Source organism: Procambarus clarkii, chromosome 32 (genome assembly GCF_040958095.1).
Source record: "Procambarus clarkii isolate CNS0578487 chromosome 32, FALCON_Pclarkii_2.0, whole genome shotgun sequence".
Taxonomy (NCBI): Eukaryota; Metazoa; Arthropoda; class Malacostraca; order Decapoda; family Cambaridae; genus Procambarus; species Procambarus clarkii.
The window spans coordinates 43754513-43778802 of NC_091181.1; the positions used below are offsets into that span (position 1 = coordinate 43754513).

Genomic DNA, 24290 nt, shown 5'->3' on the forward strand with positions numbered 1-24290 from the left:
CTACATTATAAATCTCTCTCTCTCTCTCTCTCTCTCTCTCTCTCTCTCTCTCTCTCTCTCTCTCTCTCTCTCTCTCTCTCTCTCTCTCTCTCTCTCTCAGTTGACGCCCGCACACTCACCCGCTATCCCAACATTATTCCTAAATGCTTGTATTAATGTTGCATCATACTGTTCATTATAAACAAGGGCACTGTACAATACTACATTACAACGCTTTACATAGGCGACAGGTTATATATTATAACACCCCTCCCCCCTGTGGTATGTTCTGGGTGCTGCTCCGGTTGTTAGCGTGACCCAGGGAGCACCCGGAGGAGGTAACGATTGGGCAACCTGAGCGCCATGCACAAGAGATGTGGATCAGGTGAGAGACCACAGTGACAGGTCACGTGGGGGTGGTCGAGACACCTGTGGGTCCTGTGACACCTGTGGGTCCAGTGACACCTGTGGGTCCAGTGACACCTGTGGGTGCTGTGACACCTGTGGGTCCAGTGACACCTGTGGGTCCAGTGACACCTGTGGGTGCTGTGACACCTGTGGGTCCAGTGACACCTGTGGGTCCAGTGACACCTGTGGTTCCGGTGACACCTGTGGGTCCAGTGACACCTGTGGGTCCTGTGACACCTGTGGGTCCAGTGACACCTGTGGGTCCAGTGACACCTGTGGGTCCAGTGACACCTGTGGGTCCAGTGACACCTGTGGGTGCTGTGACACCTGTGGGTGCTGTGACACCTGTGGGTCAAGTGACACCTGTGGGTCCTGTGACACCTGTGGGTCCAGTGACACCTGTGGGTCCTGTGACACCTGTGGGTCCAGTGACACCTGTGGGTCCAGTGACACCTGTGGGCCCAGTGACACCTATGGGTCCTGTGACACCTGTGGGTCCAGTGACACCTGTGGGCCCAGTGACACCTGTGGGTCCTGAGACACCTGTGGGCCCAGTGACACCTGTGGGTCCAGTGACACCTGTGGGTCCAGTGACACCTGTGGGTCCAGTAACACCTGTGGGTCCAGTGACACCTGTGGGTGCTGTGACACCTGTGGTTCCAGTGACACCTGTGGGTCCAGTAACACCTGTGGGTCCAGTGTAAACTTCAGACATATATAGGAACAGAACTCGACCATGTAGTCTATTGTCGTAACTGAACATTTGCATATTTGAGGCTTCTCAGTTTATAATCAGAAGTATATAACATGTTTTCCCCTTTATGTAAACATTTGCATTCCAATATAACATGTTGACAGGCTGTAATAGTTACATAACATATATGAAATAAACAGAAATAATCGACGACTGAAACAATTACTCGTGGATTATGTTTTAAATTGTTTTTCCCCATTTCCTAGTTGTTCTGAAATGGCTAAAATTTTCTATTTCTTCTCTCCAGCAGAATTCGGGAACTTCTAGAATCATAACTGTGACGCCGCGGCGAAGCCTAATTGAAAATTTGGCAAATAAGGTGTTAGCATTGCCGTGACGTCACTGCATGGCATGTATCTCCTCAAGGCCAGCCAATGAGGGGTTAGTGTTGCCGTGACGTCACTGCATGTGCTCTCTACTCCCCTGCACGGGCAGCCAATCGCTGGTGATTGTGACGTCACTCCTGTACCCACTAATCTCGCGGGTCGTCTGTTATTGGACGAGCGAGTCTGTGACGTCACCCAGCATGTACTGACATCATCAAAATGTCCGCAGCTGGCAACATGGCCGCCACGAGGACATCACTGCTGCTCCTCCATTGTTTACTGGCACTGCTCAACAGTAAGTGGCCACCAGGCTTTATGGGGGGGGGAGGGAGAGAGAGAGAGAGAGACAGAGACAGAGAGAGACAGAGAGAGAGAGAGAGAGAGAGAGAGAGAGAGAGAGAGAGAGAGAGAGAGAGAGAGAGAGAGAGAGAGAGAGAGAGAGACAGAGAGAGACAGAGAGAGACAGAGAGAGAGAGAGAGAGAGAGAGAGAGAGAGAGAGAGAGAGAGAGAGAGAGAGAGAGAGACAGAGACAGAGACAGAGACAGAGACAGAGAGAGAGAGAGAGAGAGAGAGAGAGAGAGACAGAGAGAGAGGGAGAGAGGGAGAGAGGGAGAGAGGGAGAGAGAGAGAGAGAGAGAGAGAGAGAGAGAGAGAGAGAGAGAGAGAGAGAGACAGAGAGAGAGGAGAGAGACAGAGAGAGAGGGAGAGAGAGACAGAGAGAGAGAGAGAGCTTCTCGTCCCCAGCATTGCGAAACTAATACGAATAAGGAAACCCGCAGAAGGCCATTAGGCCTATACGAGGCACCCTTCCTATTTATATCCCCCCCCAAAGTCATTCATTTACATGTCTATCCTACGATTGAAACAACCCAGGGATCCCACGTCTGTTATGTGACCCGGTAATGTGTTCCGTATATGACCAACTGTTTCCAAAAGCCAGTATTTACCCAGGTCTTTCCTGAGCCTAAACGTCTTGGCTTAATATGATCATCGTATAAATTTAAGATAGGAAACAATAAGAGTGTCGCCATCTTTTCCCGCGACGGTCGTTGTGTTTACAATTAATTCTTTTAAATTAAATTAAGTTTTAAATTAAAACTAATTCACGTGTTTTTGCGATTATTCTTGCAATAACAAATAAGTCGTCGGCCTCAAGAAATTTCAGTTGGAAAATAGGTCGTCGGCCAGATGCTTGAAGGGTGAAATTACGTTGGCCGTAGGAGGGAAGGTGCGCTGGCTGTCCTTCTTGTCCTCAACTGTCACCTCGTAAGGAAGTGACGAAACAACACTAACCCAGTATGAGTATACAGCGTGTATGAGTATACAGCGTGTATGAGTATACAGCATGTATGAGTATACAGCGTGTATGAGTATACAGCGTGTATGAGTATACAGCGTGTATGAGTATACAGCGTGTATGAGTATACAGCGTGTATGAGTATACAGCGTGTATGAGTATACAGCGTGTATGAGTATACAGCGTGTATGAGTATACAGCGTGTATGAGTATACAGCGTGTATGAGTATACAGCGTGTATGAGTATACAGCGTGTATGAGTATACAGCGTGTATGAGTATACAGCGTGTATGAGTATACAGTGTGTATGAGTATACATCATGCATGAGTATACAGCATGTATGAGTATACAGCATGTATGAGTATACATCATGTATGAGTATACAGCATGTATGAGTATACAGCGTGTATGAGTATACAGCATGCATGAGTATACAGCATGTATGAGTATACATCATGTATGAGTATACAGCATGTATGAGTATACAGCGTGTATGAGTATACAACATGTATGAGTATACAGTATGTATGTGTATACAGCGTGTATGAGTATACGGCATGTATGAGTATACAGTATGTATGTTTATACAGCGTGTATGAGTATACAACATGTATGAGTATACAGTATGTATGTTTATACAGCGTGTATGAGTATACAACATGTATGAGTATACAGTATGTATGTTTATACAGCGTGTATGAGTATACAGTATGTATGAGTATACAACATGTATGAGTATACAACATGTATGAGTATACAGCATGTATGAGTATTCAGTATGTATGAGTATACGAGTATACAGTATGTATGAGTATACGAGTATACAGTATGTATGAGTATACGAGTATACAGTATGTATGAGTATACGAGTATACAGTATGTATGAGTATACGAGTATACAACATGTATGAGTATACATCATGTATGAGTATACAGTATATATGAGTATACACATATATGTGTATACAGCGTGTATGAGTTTACAACATGTATGTGCATACAGCGTGTATGAGTATTCAGCCTGCATGAGTATACAGCATGTATGAGTTTACAGCGTGTATGAGTATATGGCATGTATGAGTATACGAGTATACAGTATGTATGAGTATACGAGTATACAACATGTATGAGTATACAGTATATATGAGTATACACATATATGTGTATACAGCGTGTATGAGTATACAGCATGTATGAGTATACGGCATGTATGGGTATAAAGCATGTATGAGTATACAGTATGTATGTTTATACAGCGTGTATGAGTGTACAGCATGTATGAGTATACAGCGTGTATGAGTATACGGCATGTATGAGTATACAGCATATATGTGTATACAGCGTATATAAGTATACAACATATATGAGTATACAGCGTGTATGAGTATACAGCGTGTATGAGTATACAGCGTGTATGAGTAAACAGCGTGTATGAGTATACAACATGTATGAGTATACAGCATGTATGAGTATACAGCATGTATGTGTATACAACATGTATGAGTATACAGCATGTATGAGTATACAGCATGTATGAGTATACAACATGTATGAGTATACAACATGTATGAGTATACAACATGTATGAGCATACAGCATGCATGAGTATACAGCATGTATGAGTATACATCATGTATGAGTATACAGCATGTATGAGTATACGGCGTGTATGAGTATACAGCATGTACGAGTTGGAGAGACTCAAAAGGGTGCTCGACTTAACAGAGATGCTAGCTATTCAAAAGGCTTTGGAACATGCTCTTGCTGAACACCGACAACATGTTATCATACATACAGATTCGAGAACCGCCATTGAAACCTTGCAACAAGAACACATACGTGATAACATCCATCTGATCACAAATGTCATATCATTATTGCAAACACTCAAACGACAAGGCCGTCGGGTACTTATCAACTGGGTGCCAAGTCATGTGGAATTAATAGGTGTCGGAAAATCCGACACCATTTAATATCATACAGATAATAGCTGTATTGTATAAACAAGTTACCCATAGAAAACGTAACTTGTAGTGGAATTACCGTCTAAAGAAAACGGGATATCATCACCACATACTATTATATTCACCACCTATTATGGTGGGAATTATTCTTAAATACATTAGTCTTTGGACTTTACCATTATAAAAACATCTCATATAAATTAACTTAAGTATCAATATTAAAGTAGAGTAAATGTGACCCTTCTATCACTTATTGACATCTGGACAATGTAGGCCAGGCGTCAGTGGGGAAGGAGGGCAGCCATTGTTATTGTCACCTCCGAGACGCGTGGAGCAAATTCGGCTCCTGTTAATTTTACTTGGACGTAGTGTTATGGAAACCAAAGGTGTACCATCTTCAACACGCTGTCAACAAATTCAAGTTAAGTGTTCTTTCCGAAACCCATGTATCTTTCATTTGTGGCCATTAATGTCATTATATAGGGTGACCCGGTTAGAGCACGTGGTAGCCTCAAACTAAAGGTAATTAAGCCAGGTCTTTAAGGTTCCATGTACAGTGTTTTCTCTGATATAGCTTGTCATATATAGGTATCTGGCTTTACAGCTCGCGCCCTTTTGACAGGTCAAGACGAGGAAGCATGCTTTGTACATCAGTTACCAGGGTGATGGAAGCTACCTCAAAGAGGGAAAATGTGGTGTCTACATCCTGGTTATACCTGCTGTACAAAAAAGATAAGGAACCTCTTCAATGTATGTAGTCTAATACTGTAGTTTGATTGGCTGCATATATATAAATAATATAAACCCCCCTAATGTGTAGAGGATCGATTTGTGAGATTATGAGATTATTGCAGAAATACAGTCCACTTATCATTATACAAATTGCTATCGAAGTATATAAATTAACGTAAATATAAATTCATATAAATTAAATAAATATAAATCTCACAGGTCGGTTCCCACAATAGGAAATGACATTGCAGACGAAGCTGCAAAACTTGCAACTAAGAGAAGAAATGTAGACATTTACATACCCCAGAGTCTATCACAGATTATGAAAGTAATTAGAAACAGAGCAATGCAAAAGATGTACAGTGACCACAACACAGCAGTTGCAACATCAGGATCTGCGGGTTGGTACAAGAATTCAACCAACTACGAACCACTTAGTTTGATGAAGGGAGCAGTAGAACAATTTTTTACATTTTTTTTAGAGGAAGGCAGAAACAGAGTAGAAAATATGAGAGAGAGGAACAGTCAGATGGAACCACTACAGGATTACAGAGGGGAAGGGAGATACCCACAAGACTGGAATACAAATTATCAACAAGTACACAGGTACTACACCACACAACACCCGTCACTACTACGAAAACTGGACGAATCACTTCCAAAACAACACACCCTGGACCTGGGTAGAGTGGGGGGAAGAACTACCAAAGCCCACCAGAAGTGACGCGCAGTCTGGGAAATCATTCATATTTGCAAACATACAAGGCTTGAAACCAAAACCAAGAAATAAAGTTAAGTTCATAAATGGCCTCCTAATAGAATCGAACTCAATATTTGGTGCATTTACAGAAACCCACACAAAAGACCACATGGATAGTGAAATCTGGATTCCGAATTAGAATCTATATAGATGTCACAGATTAATTAGGTCAAGTGGAGGAGTAGGTCTGTATATTAAAGAGGAGCTGGCATGCACAGAGCTCCTGAACTCGTCCAATGAGGTGGTAGAGGTACTTTGAATCAAGGTAGAAAATATGAATCTACTTATTATTTTAATATACAAACCGCCAGATGCAACAGTTGAGGAATTCACTGAACAGATCCACAAAAAAGAGAATATCCTTGATAACCTAGCAAACCCAGTACCAGATATCATCTTCCTTGGAGACTTCAATCTACCCAGTTTAAAATGGAGAATAGTAAACAATAACATTATAGCAGGAAATCAACCTGGAAATAACCAACCACAGGTCAGAGAACTACTGAGATTCTGTGACAAATTCTCGCTCAGTCAGCAGATTAAAGAACCAACTAGGAACGAAAACACGCTGGACCTGATATTCACGAACAATGAGGAGCTAATCAGAGACATTACTGTCTCAGACACTACGTACTCGGACCACAAGCTCATTGAAGTGCAAACTAACATTAATAACGGTAGTCCCTGGAAACACAAACCGAAACTGTCTCTATTTTCCGCTTGTTACAACTTGTAATAATGTTGTTACATCTTGGCTTAACGTGTTTATGACGTATTAGAACGTTGTTACAACTTGCTATATTGGTTGTTATAATTGGTTAGGAGGTGTTAAAACTTGTTCGAATGTTGTACCAACGTCGTAGTTTCGGTGTGTGTTTGGCGGGGTAGGCCCAGGAGAAACAACAAGCGAGAAGGGCTATTCAATAAATTAAATTTTAATAATAAGAGGATAGACTGGGAGAAAATAAACAGGGAACTTACAAACATTCAATGGGAAAATGTTCTAAGAAATAAAAATCCTACACAAGGAATAGAAAAACTGACTTCTGAAGCATATGAAGGTCTGTCTGAAACATGTTCCTTTGAGGAAAGCCAGAAAGAGGTCCAATGTAGAAAGAGAACGCAGACGACATTACAAAAGGAGGAAGAAATTAACAGAAATGCTTAAGCAGACACGACTCTCCATACAAAGAAGAAATAATTTAAACAGGGAGATTGAAGAAATCGAACAGAGACTGAAGCATTCTTATCAGACTGAAGAATGGCAACTAGAACAGAAAGCAATTCAAGAAATAAAGAAAAACCCAAAATATTTCTTCACATATGCTAAATCAAAAGCTAAAACCACTACCAGTATTGGACCTATTCGTATTAGTGAAGGTTCATACACGGAGGATGACAAAGAAATTAGTGAAATCCTAAACAAGCAGTATGAGGACATGTTTAGCACTCCGATACTCAGCATGAAAGTGGAAGATTCGGACATTTTCTTTATGAATGATACTCAAATACCTGTAAATATAACTGATATCAACACGAGTGTGGTAGATTGTGAAAGAGAAACTGACAATATGCCCATGCACTGAAGCCCCGGGTCCAGACTCATGGAATTCAATATTTATGAAGAAATGCAAAGTGCCAGTAGCACAGGCACTCAGTATAGTGTGGAGGAATAGCTTGGACTCGGGGGAGATACCAGATGCGCTTAAAGCAGCAGACATTGCCCCTCTACACAAGGGTGGTAGCAAAGCATTGACAAAGAATTATAGACCAGTTGCACTAACGTCCCACATAATAAAAGTATTTGAGAGAGTGATCAGGAGTCAGGTCACTAGATTCATGAAAACCAATGACCTCTACAATCCAGGCCAACATGGATTTAGAGCAGGAAGATCTTGCCTCTCACAGCTACTTGACCACTATGACAAAATCACTGAGGCATTAGAGGAAAAACATAATGCAGATGTCGTATACACAGATTTTGCAAAGTCATTCGACAAATGTGACCATGGAGTGATTACACACAAAATGAGGTCAATGGGTATAACTGGTAAAGTAGGACGCTGGATACTCAATTTCCTGTCGAACAGAGCACAAAGAGTAACAGTCAATCAAGTAAAATCGAGTCCGAGCGCAGTTAAAAGCTCTGTACCTCAAGGTACAGTCCTTACACCGCTGCTGTTCCTTATTCTCATATCAGATATAGACAAAAACACAAGTCACAGCTTCGTGTCATCCTTTGCAGATGATACAAAAATCAGCATGAAAATTACCTCTGCTGAAGACATTGATAAACTACAAACAGATATTAACAAAGTTTTCGATTGGGCAGCAGAAAATAACATGATGTTTGACGGTGACAAATTCCAGGTACTCAGATACGGCAATAATGAGTATCTTAAACATAATGCAGGGTACAAAACACAATCGAATTTGCCCATAGTAGGAAACCAGCATGTCAAGGATTTGGGAATAATGATGTCCGACGACCTAACGTTTAGGGAGCATAACCAAGCAAATATTGCGTCAGCCAGAAAAATGATAGGATAGATTACGAGAACCTTCAAGTCCAGAGATCCCATCACAATGGTTGTACTCTTCAAGTCACTGATGTCCCGTCTTGAGTACTGCTCAGTACTCACTTCCCCCTGCAGAACATGAGAGATTGCTGAAATAGAGACAATACAGAGAACATATACGGCACGCATAGACGAGATAAAGCACCTAAATTATTAGGATCGTCTCAAAGCTCTCCAAATGTACTCACTAGAAAGGAGACGAGAGAGATACCAAATAATATACACCTGGACGATACTGGAGAGCCAAGTACAAAATCTGCACATTAAAATAATAACGTACTGGAGTGAACGATATAGAAGAAAATGCAGAATAGAACCAGTGAAGAGCAGAGGTGCCATAGGCACAATCAGAGAACACTGTATAAACATCAGAGGTCCACGGTTGTTCAACGTCCTACCAGCGAAGCATCAGAAATATTACAGGAACAACCGTGGACATCTTCAAGAGGAAAATAGATTGTTTCCTTCTAGGAGTGCCGGACTAACCGGGCTGTGGTGGGTATGCGGGCCTACGGGCCGCTCCAAGCAACAGCCTGGTAGACCAAACTCTCACAAGTCAAGACTCCCTCGCGCCGGGCTTGGGGAGTAGAAAAACTCCCAGAACCCTCATCAACCAGGAAACAACAGAAGTACACTTACACAGTTACAACTTACAACTTACAACTGTGCAGTTTGTAACTTACATCGCATCAGGCTTGGATACCCATGTGCATGGGAAATAGGCTTACAGGTTCCGGAAGATGAGAGGAAATGTCAGCACTGTGGAGAAATGCCCGACAGACCACTGGAACATTATCTAACACAGTGCACAGTTACAAACACAACAGACCTCTGGAACATTATCTAACACAGTGCACAGTTACAACCATAACAGACTACTGAAACATTATCTAACACAGTGCACAGTTACAACCATAACAGACTACTGAAGCATTATCTAACACAGTGCACAGTTACAACCACATCAGACCACTGGAACATTATCTAACACAATGCACAGTTACAACCACATCAGACCACTGGAACATTATCTAACACAGTGCACAGTTACAACCACATCAGACCACTGGAACATTATCTAACACAGTGCACAGTTACAACCACATCAGACCACTGGAACATTATCTAACACAGTGCACAGGTACAACCATAACAGACCACTGGAACATTATCTAACACAGTGCACAGTTACAACCATAACAGACTACTGAAACATTATCTAACACAGTGCACAGTTACAACCACATCAGACCACTGGAACATTATCTAACACAATGCACAGTTACAACCACATCAGACCACTGGAACATTATCTAACACAGTGCACAGTTACAACCACATCAGACCACTGGAACATTATCTAACACAGTGCACAGGTACAACCATAACAGACCACTGGAACATTATCTAACACAGTGCACAGTTACAACCACATTAAGATTTCAACTTAGATTCAACAGAGCAGAAGTTGTTAAACACATGGGACAAAATCTTACTGAAGCGACCATACGAGTCATAAATACTCATACTCCGCCTAAGTAAAACAGAAACAAGCAACACTTAGTGGGCCAGCCAGAGGCTTAGGGCCCGCGCAGGAATATCCCTGCAAAAAAAAAGCATGTATGAATATACAACATGTATGAGTATACAGCATGTTTGAGTATACAGTGTATATGAGTATTCAGCGTGTATGAGTATATAGTGTATATGAGTATTCAGCGTGTATGAGTATACAGCATGTATGACTATAATGCATACTGAATGGTTTTGAGGACAGGATAAGAGGGAAGTGAATTATAAAGGGAAAGCGACAAGCCATTACGACTATATAGCGCTTAGAAGGGGTCAGAATAAGGATTTAGGATGGGACGGGGGGAGAGAAATGGTCTCCAACCCCTTGGACGGTCGGGGATTGAACACCGACCTGCGTGAAGCGAGACCGTCGCTCTACCGTCCAGCCCAAGTGGTTGGGGAAGACAGGATGAGAGCTGGGATACGTGGACGGAGTGAAAATCCATGATCAACCCCCCCCTCCGTCCATGGGGAATCGAACTCCAACCAGCAAGAAGCACGGACCGTCACTGTACCGACCACTCCAAGTGGATGGAATGCCATTACAACGTCCGGCAATCATGCAGGCGCAACTCTCTAGTGGAAATACAGTTTTAAGCAGCATTGTTTTAATTTTCTAATAGAAATGTATCTCCAAAAATGTCAGGCTTCTGTAAATTTAAATTCTTTTCTTTGCAAAAATAAAAAATGTAGAGAAAGTCCTAAACATCAATTGTTCTCGGTTCATTAATATTTCTTTAAATATTGGCCGACTTTAAGCAATAAACTGTAAAGATCTTTTACAAAACCTTACTTTTTTAACTATTAAATAAATAACCGCACTAATACGCGATGAAACACGCTCCATACAAAAAATATAGTTTATATATTTTTTGCTATACTGTATATATAAAGGTCGTAAAAAATCTGTGTAGAGATATTAAAAAAAAAAACATCAACTTTAACATGTATAAAATCTTTAGAGCTGTTCAAAACTGAAACAGTCAGTTTCAATTAAAGATTGAAACTGTCAGAAGTGTGCGTTATCAAATTCATAGTCAAATTAGTCTCATAAATGAATTAATTTACCTTCTGAGAAGTCGTTGAGCGTCTTATTATAAACAAAATCTTCAGGATTCCTAAAATTTTCTGAATAGAAACTTAAACATGGAAGCTATATAAAAGCTGACAAAACTTAAAATTTCATATCATATAAATAACATATATGAATTCCCTCTCTTATTATTAAACTCTGGATCATCAATCTCATTATCCTACAAAAAAAAAATAATTAAAAAATTAATAAAATCAAGCCCCCCCCCATTTATTAAACCTTAAAAGAGCCCCAAAGTCCTAAAGTCTTGGTAGGAGGCTAGGTGGAAGTAGCCTAAGCCCAGATAAGGGAGTCTGGGACGTGGCTTGCCCCCCCAGCGAGGCTCAGAGCCATTCAACAGCACCGACTAGCAACTCCCTCAGGCAATTTTCTCCGCTAATCGAGCTCTTTTGTGAGTGAATGGTGAAGCTGCTGGTTACTTCCCTGCTCCCTGGGTGTATCCCTCTGTCTGCCTCAACCACGGGCCTCTTGAGCTTACAGGAGCAGGAGGAGACATTTTTTTTTATTGACAACGGCGACGATGATGATGCGTGTATTGCTCAGAGAAAATTGGAAGGGAAGGAAGGAGAGGAGAAGACGGTGAGAGAGATAGAGGAGAGAGATTAAGCGTTTTAATCAGTCTCTCTCTACGTGGTTGGAAACCAGAAGCTTGGGGCTAGCCTAATCCAACTTTGCATTGTGATTGCTAGGGGGTTCATGCCCAAAATGGCCTGGTCTGGGACAACACTATTCACATGAGTGTAGCATAGTACGGTTCTCATATAGATCCCCATGATGATATTGACCCTGGCTACCAGCTCTCTCTTACGGCTCCACATTATGCAAACGATTAGTTCATAATAAATGCCTTTTCTTGCACTGCCCTAAAACATTATGCTCTGATCTTGGGAAAATCACCATTCATAGTCAACTCATCATATTTTGCCAGCGTGGTGAAGACCCATGACCCCCACACCCATGGTGGAGACCCATGACCCCCCCCCACACCCATGGAGGAGACCCATGACCCCCCCCACACCCATGGTGGAGACCCATGACCCCCCAACACCAATGGTGGAGACCCATGACTCCCCCACACCCATGATGGAGATCCATGACCCCTCCCCCACACCCATGGTGGAGACCCATGATCCTCACACCCATGGTGGAGACCCATGACCTCCACACCCATGGTGGAGACCCATGACCCCCACACCCATGGTGGAGACCCATGACCTCTACACCCATGGTGGAGACCCATGACCTCCACACCCATGGTGGAGACCCATGACCTTCCCACACCCATGGTGGAGACCCATGACCCCCCCACACCCATGGTGGAGACCCATGACCCCTCCCCCACACCCATGGTGGAGACCCATGATCCTCACACCCATGGTGGAGACCCATGACCTCCACACCCATGGTGGAGACCCATGACCCCCACACCCATGGTGGAGGCCCATGACCTCTACACCCATGGTGGAGACCCATGACCTCCACACCCATGGTGGAGACCCATGACCTTCCCACACCCATGGTGGAGACCCATGACCACCCCATACCCATGGTGGAGACCCATGACCCCCCCACACCCATGGTGGAGAGCCATGACCTCCACACCCATGGTGGAGACCCATGACCCCCACACCCATGGTGGAGACCCATGACCTCCACACCCATGGTGGAGACCCATGACCCCCACGCTCATGGTGGAGACCCATGACCTCCACATCCATGGTGGAGACCCATGACCCCCACACTCATGGTGGAGACCCATGACCTCCACACCCATGGTGGAGACCCATGACATCCCCCTCACCCCACTGGCCAGGACCGTGGCAGAGAGAGAGGAGAGAGAGAGAGAGAGAGAGAGAGAGAGAGAGAGAGAGAGAGAGAGAGAGAGAGAGAGAGAGAGAGAGAGAGAGAGACAGACAGACAGAGAGAGAGAGAGAGAGAGAGAGAGAGAGAGAGAGAGAGAGAGAGAGAGAGAGAGAGAGAGAGAGGAGAGAGAGAGAGAGAGAGAGAGAGAGAGAGAGAGAGAGAGAGAGAGAGAGAGAGAGAGAGAGAGAGATACTAACATTCAGGCTATGGGGTAGACCCAAACATTGAGTATACCGGGGCAGCCAACACTTGAATGACGAGAGGTTAGGAAGGTGGTGAAGGAGAGGAAAGTGTGTACATGGGTAACCCACAGGCGCCCCCGTAGTAAACATGGCTGCATAAACATGAACCACTACCAGCAGTAACCTCACCAGTCTTGTAGTGAGGTTGGGTCTAGGGACTCGAACGGGGGCCCGGCTCTGATCCCGCTGGCGGTGGCTCCTCTGATGCAATGAACCTTAACACATTTGCCAGAGGATGGAATTAACATTGCAGAGCATGATGGTATCTCACGGCAGGAGTGAATTTACCATGAGCCAAGCTACATAATTTGGAGGCCGGGAGAGTGGTGAGGACTCCGCGCTGTTTATAGTGTGTGTTTGTAGGAAGGAGAGAGAGAGAGAGAGAGAGAGAGAGAGAGAGAGAGAGAGAGAGAGAGAGAGAGAGAGAGAGAGAGAGAGAGAGAGAGAGAGAGAGAGAGAGAGAGAGAGAGAGAGAGAGAGAGAGAGAGAGAGAGAGAGAGAGAGAGAGAGAGAGAGAGAGAGAGAGAGAGAGAGAGAGAGAGAGAGAGAGAGAGAGAGAGAGAGAGAGAGAGAGAGAGAGAGAGAGAGAGAGAGAGAGAGAGAGAGAGAGAGAGAGAGAGAGAGAGAGAGAGAGAGAGAGAGAGAGAGAGAGAGAGAGAGAGAGAGAGAGAGAGAGAGAGAGAGAGAGAGAGAGAGAGAGAGAGAGAGAGAGAGAGAGAGAGAGAGAGAGAGAGAGAGAGAGAGAGAGAGAGAGAGAGAGAGAGAAGAGAGAGAGAGAGAGAGAGAGAGAGAGAGAGAGAGAGAGAGAGAGAGAGAGAGAGAGAGAGAGAGAGAGAGAGAGAGAGAGAGAGAGAGAGAGAGAGAGAGAGAGAGAGAGAGAGAGAGAGAGAGAGAGAGAGAGAGAGAGAGAGAGAGAGAGAGAGAGAGAGAGAGAGAGAGAGAGAGAGAGAGAGAGAGAGAGAGAGAGAGAGAGAGAGAGAGAGAGAGAGAGAGAGAGAGAGATACACACACACACACACACACACACACACACACACACACACACACACACACACACACACACACACATAGGAGTTGATATCACACCAAACCTGTCTCCTGAAGCCCACATAAAAAGAATAACGTCTGCGGCATATGCGAGGCTGGCTAATATCAGAACAGCGTTCAGGAACCTGTGTAAGGAATCATTCAGAATCTTGTACACCACATATGTAAGACCAATCCTGGAGTATGCGGCCCCAGCATGGAGCCCGTATCTTGTCAAGCACAAGACGAAGCTGCAAAAAGTCCAAAGGTATGCCACTAGACTAGTCCCAGAACTAAGAGGCATGAGTTACGAGGAAAGGCTGCGGGAAATGCACCTTACGACACTGGAAGACAGAAAAGTAAGGGGAGACATGATCACAACCTACAAAATCCTCAGAGGAATCGACCGGGTAAACAAGGATAAACTATTCAACACTGGTGGGACGCGAACTAGGGGACACAGGTGGAAACTGAGTACCCACATGAACCACAGAGACATTAGAAGGAACTTTTTCATTGTCAGAGTAGTTAACGGATGGAATGCACTAGGCAGTGATGTGGTGGAGGCTGACTCCATACACAGTTTCAAATGTAGATATGATAGAGCCCAGTAGGCTCAGGAATCTGTACACCTGTTGATTGACGGTTGAGAGGCGGGACCAAAGAGCCAAAGCTCAACCCCCGCAAGCACAAATAGGTGAGTACAAATAGGTGAGTACAAATAGGTGAGTACACACACAATGTGACCAACTACAGTCTGCAAGTGAGGACCATTTGCTTCCACTTCACCACTAACTATTGACCGACAAGTTAACTGGCAAACTGACGATTTGACCTGTCCTCCCCGACCTGTCCTCCCCGACTTGTCCTCCCCGACCTGTCCTCCCCGACCTGTCCTCCCCGACCTGTCATCCCTGACCTGTCCTCCCCGACCTGTCCTCCCCGACCTGTCCTCCCTGACCTGTCCTCCCCGACCTGTCCTCCCTGACCTGTCCTCCCCGACCTGTCATCCCTGACCTGTCCTCCCTGACCTGTCCTCCCTGACCTGTCCTCCCCGACCTGTCCTCCCCGACCTGTCCTCCCTGACCTGTCCTCCCTGACCTGTCCTCCCTGACCTGTCCTCCCCGACCTGTCCTCCCCGACCTGTCCTCCCCGACCTGTCCTCCCCGACCTGTCCTCCCCGACCTGTTCTCCCTGACCTGTCCTCCCCGACCTGTCATCCCTGACCTGTTCTCCCCGACCTGTCCTCCCCGACCTGTCCTCCCCGACCTGTCATCCCTGACCTGTCCTCCCCGACCTGTCCTCCCCGACCTGTCCTCCCCGACCTGTCCTCCCCGACCTGTCATCCCTGACCTGTTCTCCCCGACCTGTCCTCCCCGACCTGTCCTCCCCGACCTGTCCTCCCCGACCTGTCCTCCCTGACCTGTCCTCCCCGACCTGTCATCCCTGACCTGTTCTCCCCGACCTGTCCTCCCCGACCTGTCCTCCCCGACCTGTCATCCCTGACCTGTCCTCCCCGACCTGTCCTCCCCGACCTGTCCTCCCCGACCTGTCCTCCCTGACCTGTCCTCCCCGACCTGTCCTCCCTGACCTGTCCTCCCCGACCTGTCCTCCCCGACCTGTCCTCCCTGACCTGTCCTCCCCGACCTGTCCTCCCCGACCTGTTCTCCCTGACCTGTGCTCCCCGACCTGTCCTCCCCGACCTGTCCTCCCCGACCTGTCCTCCCCGACCTGTCCTCCCCGACCTGTTCTCCCTGACCTGTTCTCCCTGACCTGTCCTCCCCGACCTGTCCTCCCCGACCTGTCCTTCCTGACCTGTCCTCCCCGACCTGTCCTTCCTGACCTGTCCTCCCCGACCTGTCCTCCCCGACCTGTCCTTCCTGACCTGTCCTCCCCGACCTGTCCTTCCTGACCTGTCCTCCCCGACCTGTCCTTCCTGACCTGTCCTCCCCGACCTGTCCTCCCCGACCTGTCCTCCCTGACCTGTCCTCCCCGACCTGTCCTCCCTGACCTGTCCTCCCCGACCTGTCCTCCCCGACCTGTCCTCCCTGACCTGTCCTCCCCGACCTGTCCTCCCCGACCTGTTCTCCCTGACCTGTGCTCCCCGACCTGTCCTCCCCGACCTGTCCTCCCCGACCTGTCCTCCCCGACCTGTCCTCCCCGACCTGTCCTCCCCGACCTGTTCTCCCTGACCTGTTCTCCCTGACCTGTCCTCCCCGACCTGTCCTCCCCGACCTGTCCTTCCTGACCTGTCCTCCCCGACCTGTCCTTCCTGACCTGTCCTCCCCGACCTGTCCTCCCCGACCTGTCCTTCCTGACCTGTCCTCCCCGACCTGTCCTTCCTGACCTGTCCTCCCCGACCTGTCCTCCCCGACCTGTCCTTCCTGACCTGTCCTCCCCGACCTGTCCTTCCTGACCTGTCCTCCCCGACCTGGCCAATAATACCGAAATCAAATTTTAAATAAATTAAGAAAATAAACTCATAAACCCAAATCCTTAAACCTTAAAGCTACTAAATTCAATATTAATGTGAAATAACGTTATGGAGTTATTGGACAAAGATGCAACAGAAGCGTGCGGGCAAAAGTTTCTTGTCCTTCAGAATTGAGAACCATTTCGAGCAAATTTCCATTCAGAGTTGCAAGTGCAGATACCGAAAGGTGGTCTGAAAGACTGATCAAATATATCCTGCCTTCAGACCATCCTCCTGACTCCAGAGAGAAAGAAGAAAAAACTTCAATGTTTTTCTTTCTGATCAATATATCTTTGGTTTGATTTAACTCTCCTTCTTTTATGTGATATTTAAATACACAAATATATTTTCCATATGTGAGAACATTTCTTTGTTTACATTATGCTCTGTCAGGGACCAGCAGGGGAAGGGAACTATCAATGATGGGCATGAGGTCCAAGCAATCACCACTATATAGCATTTGGAAGGGGGTCAGGATAAGGATTGGGGTTGGGACATTTAGGGGGGGGGACGGGCTAGTGCCCAACCACTTCCACGGTCGGGGACTGAACAAAGAGAAACAGCCGTCTGCAGCAACTGAACAAACTCTCATGGGGTGATAGGACAGGATATTACAGGAATTATAGGTATATTTTTACACAAATATTCCCACTTTTTCTCTTTTCGATGTATTCGTTATTTACTCTCTCTCTCTCTTTCTCTCTCTCTCTCTCTCTCTCTCTCTCTCTCTCTCTCTCTCTCTCTCTCTCTCTCTTTCTCTCTCTCTCTCTCTATCTCTCTCTCTCTCTCTCTCTCTCTCTCTCTCTCTCTCTCTCTCTCTCTCTCTCTCTCTCTCTCTCTCTCTCTCTCTCACATCAGCAACATAACATCGCCGTACACATACAAATTGTACAAGCAGCAAAGTCCATACAATTACAGTCGTCTGGAAAAGATAACGTTCAAAGATCTGTATATAATACGCACAGAAAAATCGAGTACGATAAGGCACAAGATGCTTGAGTATGATGTCGCAGCATGATTGAGTATGATAAGGCTCAGTATGATGGAATGTGATAAGGCAAAGTCTGACTGAGTATGATAAGGTACAGTATGGTAGAGTATGATAAAGTATGATGAAGTATAATATTGAACAGGGAAGATCGCCTATCATTGCAACAGATGAACAACATCTAATGGCAGTGCCAAGGAGCTGAAGATTTACACACACACACACACACACACACACACACACACACACACACACACACACACACACACACACACACACACATACACACACACGGGCTGAATGGACAGCGCTTGGGATTCGTTATACCAGGGTCAAGGTTCGATCCCGGACGCCGGCAGAAACAGATGGGTAGAGATTCTTTCACCCTAATGCCCCTGTTACCTAGCAGTAAATAGGTACCTGGGAGTTAGACAGCTGCTATAGGCTGCATCAGGTGAACTGCCAAACATTTGGAAAACGGCCAATATAGTCCCAATATACAAGAAGGGTGATAGACAGGAGGCACAACTCTACAGGCCAGTGTCCCTAACTTGCATTCCATGCAAGATGATGAGAACATTGAGCGAAAAAAGCTTGTAGAACATCTGGACCGAAAGAACTTTGTAACAACATCAGCATGGGTTCAGAGATGGCAAATCATGCCTAACAGGTTTAATTGAGTTCTATGACCAGGCAACAAAGAGAGAGAGGCAAGGGAGAGAGGGATGGGCAGATTGCATATTTTTGGACTGCCAGAAAGCCTTTGACACAGTATCACATAAGAGACTAGTGCACAAACTGGAGATGCAGGCGGGAGTGAAAAGGGAGGTACTCCACTGGATAAAGGAGAACCTAAGCAACAGGATACAGCGAGTCAATGTGACGAGTGAGGTCTCAGAGTGGTGAGGAGTCAATAGTGGAGTCTCACAGGGATTAGTCCTTGGACCTATACTGTTTCTGATATACGTAAATGATCTCCAAGAGGGAATTGACTCGTTTCTCCCAATGTTTGCTGATGATGCAAAAATTATGAGGAGGACCAAGACAGAGGAAGATAGTATGAGGCTACAAGATGACCTAGACAAACTGAAGGGGTGGTCCAACAAACGGCTATTAAAGTTCAACCCAAGTAAATGTAAGGTAATGAAACTAGGAGGAGAATATAGGACAGACACTAGATACCGAATGGGAGATGAAGTCCTTCACGAAACGGACAGAGAGAAAGATCTAGGAGTTGATATCACACCAAACCTGTATCCTGAAGCCCACATCAAAAGAATAACATCAGCGGCCTGTGCGAGGCTGGCTAACATCAGAATTTCCTTCAGGAACCTGTGAAAGGATTCCTTCAGAACCTTGTATGCCACATATGTAAGACCAATCCTGGAGTATGCGGCCCCAGCATGGAGCCCGTATCTTGTCAAGTACAAAACGAAGCTGGAAAAAGTTCAGAGGTATGCCACTAGGCTAGTCCCAGAACTAAGAGGCATGAGTTATGAGGAAAGGCTGCGTGAACTGCACCTCACGTCGCTGAAAAGCAGTAGAGCTCGGGGAGACATGATCTCCACATACAAAATTCTCAAGGGAATTGACAGGGTAGAAAATGAAGGATTAATTAACACGGGTGGTACACGCACAAGTGGACACAGGTGGAGACTAAGTGCCCAAATGAACAACAAAGGCATTACAAAGAACTTTTTAAGTGTCAGAGTAGTTAGTAAATGAATTGCACTCGGAGGTGATGTGGTGGAGGCTGACCCCATACACAGTTTCAAATTTAAATATGATCACGGATATGGATATCATGGATATGGTGTCATGGATATTATACCAGCATCAAATCATATATCAGATGTCACCCTATCCCCACTGGATTTTGAAGAAGCCATAAACAGTATGCCTATGCACTCTGCACCAGGCCCTGATTCTTGGAACTGCATATTCATCAAGAACTGTAAGAAAAACACTATCGCAGGACCTTCACATTCTTTGGAGACAAAGCCTAGATACTGGCGTTATCCTTGACATACTAAAAACAGCAGAGATAGCACCACTCCATAGAGGAGGAAATAAGGCAGAGAGAGAAAATTACAGACCGATAGCACTAACATCGCACATCATAAAAATCTTTGAGAGAGTGCTGTGCTAAGAAGTAAGATCATAAAATACATGGAATCACAGCATCTCCATAACCCCGGGCAACATGGTTTCAGAACAGGGCGCTCTTGCCTGTCACAGTTGCTGGACCACTATGACATGGCATTAGATGCCATAGAAGACAAACAAAACGATGATGTAATTTACACCGATTTCGCCAAAGCCTTTGACAAATGTGACCATGGTGTTATTGCACATAAAATGCGTTCAAAAGGAATTATCGGAAAAAATAGGCAGATGGATCTACAATTTCCTGACCAACAGAACCCAATGTGTAATAGTAAACAAAATAAAATCCGGTCCATCAACCGTGAAGAGCTCAGTCCCTCAGGGTACTGTGCTTGCTCCAGTACTTTTTCTCGTCCTCATATCGGACATAGACGTACTTGCAGATGACACTACGATCTTCATGAGAGTAGGCAACATAAAGGATACGGCAAACCTTCGATCAGATGTAAATCACGTCTTTCTATGGGCAATTGAAAATAATATGGTGTTTAACGAAGATAAGTTCCAGCTCATGTGCTACGGAAAATTAAATATAATAACGGAAACCACGTACAAAAGTCAGTCTTTCAAAAGTCATAACAGAACGAAAAGGCAATGTAAAGGATCTGGGTGTACTCATGTCGGAAGACCTTACCTTTCAAGAACACAATAAAGTAGCCGTCACAACTGCAAGAAAAATGACAGGTTGGATAACAAGAAATTTTCACACTAGAGATGCTATACCGATGATGATACTTTTCAAAACGTTTGTGCTCTCTAGAGTGGAGTACTGCTGCACAATGACAGCCCCTTTCAAAGCTGGAGAAATTGCTGACCTGGAGAGCGTGCAGAAATCCTATACTGCTAGAATCCACTCAGTAAAACATCTAAACTATTGGGACCGACTAAAGAGCCCAAATCTCTATTCCCTTGAGCGCAGGCGGGAGAGATACATAATAATTTACACGTTGAAAATAATAGAGAGGGGCTGGTCCCAAACCTGCACACATAAATAACACCACATGAGACCAGAAGGCATGGCAGGATGTGCAGAATACCCCCGTTGAAGAGCAGAGGTGCAACAGGTACTCTGAGAGAGAACTCTATCAACATCAGAGGCCCGAGACTGTTCAACACGCTTCCACTACACATAAGGGGCATAACTGGCCGACCCCTCACGGTGTTCAAGAGAGAACTGGATAAGCGCCTCCAAAGAGTACATGATCAACCAGGCTGTGATTCATACGTCAGGCTGTGAGCAGCCGCGTCCTACAGCCTGGTTGACCAGTTCAGTAACCAGGAGGCCTAGTCGACGACCGGGCCGCGGGGACGCTAAGCCCCGGAAGCACCTCAAGGTAACCACAAGGTTAGGTATGATAGAGCTCGAGAAGCTCAGGAATCTGTACATCAGTTGATACAAAAGAGAGGATTTCATACACAGGAGTTCAGGCAGCAGCCAAGAAGCAGTACGAGGACCAAACCATACGACTGAAAATGGAGAAACGACGACGTTTCGGTCCTCCCTGGACCGTATCTTCAGTCACGTTATTTTGACTCAAGGTCTGCCAGCAGTGTGAGAATGATATGGCATTCAAGGCCAAGGATCAGCCTAAATTACTATACAGCCACATGACGGGGAAGCTGTCAGGATATGAAGGCGTGACCAGGCTACACAAAGAATGATAAGGAAATGCGCGAAAAACTCAACAACAACAACAACAGTATCCAGGAAGGTTTTGAGATAGATCCAGAACGGTCCGTAGATCTACGACTTGTACTGGAACCGGCGACACCAGAAGATAGACGAAATAGAAGTACTGACAGAGGAAGCAAAGAAGGGAAGTATCAAGAGAAAGTGCCAAGCCGTTACGACTATATATAGCACTTGGAAGGGGTCAGAATAAGTATTTGGGATGGGACAGGGGGAAAAGGAATGGTGCTCTACCACTTGACGGTCGGGGTGCTCTAACACTTGAACGATCGGGGATTGAACGCCGACCTACATGAAGCGAGACTGTTGCTCTACCGTCCAGCCCAAGTTTGGGAAAAAACATTTAGAGGCGATGGGATAAAGCCGCAGACCCTGACAGGATCTCACCGTAGGTCCTAAAAGAGGCAGCTGCAGCATTGTGTGTACCCCGGCAACAATCTTCACTGGGGAACTGCCAGACATCTGGAAAGTGGCAAATGTAAAACCTATTTAGAGGAATAGAAGACTATGAGAAACTGAACCAATGACCAGTATCGCTAACAAGTATTCCCTGTAAGCTATTAGAGAGACTGTTTAAAAGATAGCTCGTAGAACATTTCAGATATATAAATTTTGTTCCCAAGCATCAACATGGATTCAGGGAAGGAAAGCCATGCTTGACTAACTTTTTACAAAACGCTCCACGATAAAGTTGATTAAAATCAAACAAGAGAGATGGCGCTGGGCAGACTGTGCCTCACAAGCGACTATACAAACGATAACAAAGTAGGCGGGTGAACTGTCTAAGAGTCATAGAAAGAGAAGAGCTATCAGACTGGAGAGGCGTAGCGAGTGGAGGTGAAGGGAAGGGAAGGGAAGAGAGAGAACTATCAGGAGATTGCACCAAGCCATTACCACTAATATAGCACTTGGAAGGGACCATGGATAAGGATTTGGGATGGGACGGGGGAAAAGGAAGGGTGCTCAATCATTTGAACAAAAATCAGCATGATGTGAGGCCATCGCTCTACCGTCCTGCCCAAGTGGTCGGGAAAGGTAACGAGTGGAGTACCTCAAGGGTTACTAATAGGGCCCATCCTCTTCCTAATATACGTTAACAATCAAACAGAAGAAGTAAGCTCATTCTGATCAACGTTTGCTGACGACACTAAACTAATGAGGCGAATCATTGCCTGCCCGAAACGCTTTGCGTAATAGTGGCTTTAGGGATTGTATGTACTAGCTCTATCTATAAAGCCAACAAACTTTGTAAAATCTCTTTATGTATGTACCTTACCTAAATAAAATTATTATTATTATTATTATTATTATAATCAGAACTGAGAAGGACTGCAGTGCATTAGAATATAACCCAGACAATCTCCGGAGATGATCTGAGAAATGGCTACTAGACTTTAACCCTGACAAAGGCAAAGTAATGAGGATAGGAATTGTAGCAAGGATGCCTCAAATGCTGTACAGTATGAAGGGAAGGCAATTTCGAACTGCTGATAAAGAGAAAGGCTTAGAATGGACATATCTGGAGATCTAACACCAGAGCTACACGTCAGCAGGATAACGAGTGCAGCATACGCCATACTGGCAAACGTTCGGTTATCCTTCAGAATCCTGGGCTACATAGCCTTCCCGGTTTGGTGCCTTCTTTTGATAATTACTCACTTCAGAAACTTGGACAAAGATCCCTTCCAAGCGCTGTATACATCTTTTTTGAGACCTGTTGAGTATGCTGCCCCAGCATGGAACCCCTGCCTTATGAAGAACATAAGAAAACTAGACGAAGTCGAAAAATATGCAACTGGCTTGTTCCTAAGCTACGAAGAAAGGCTGAGGGAACTGGACCTCACTATACTGGAGGAAAGAAGGAATACGGCAGACATGATAACGACGTACACGATACTAAAGGGGGGGGGACTGGTATAGGAGTTGGTATAGGAGTTGTTATAGGAGCAATGTGCTAATTAAAAAAAAAACATTTGAACAAGAAGACATAATTGGAAACTGGAAACACAGATGAGTGACAGGGATGTCAAAAATAACTTTTCCAGTCTGAGTCGAAAATTAGTGGAGTGGACTAGATGAGAAAGTTGGCGAAGTTAATTCGATACACGACTTTACATGTAAATATGATAAGAAACCCTATTGGAAAGAATCACTGCAATGAACCAATGATGGTCGAAAGGCAGGTCACACACACACACACACACACACACACACACACACACACACACACACACACACACACATCCAGGGGCCTCGTAGCCTGGTGGATAGCGCGCAGGATTCGTAATTCTGTGGCGCGGGTTCGATTCCCGCACGAGGCAGAAACAAATGGGCAAAGTTTCTTTCACCCTGAATGCCCCTGTTACCTAGCAGTAA

At 45.3% G+C, this 24290-nt stretch overlaps 1 protein-coding gene across 1 annotated transcript in view; it reads left to right on the top strand.

The window, feature by feature from the left end:
* The first annotated feature begins 1408 nt into the window (after positions 1-1408).
* The window catches only part of LOC123759495 (uncharacterized), a 430513-nt gene continuing 407631 nt past the window's right edge, over positions 1409-24290 (top strand). The window contains exon 1 of the mRNA XM_069334770.1: positions 1409-1762. Coding sequence (XP_069190871.1) covers positions 1687-1762 — 76 coding nt within the window. The 5' untranslated portion in view covers positions 1409-1686. The remainder of the gene's footprint in view (positions 1763-24290) is intronic.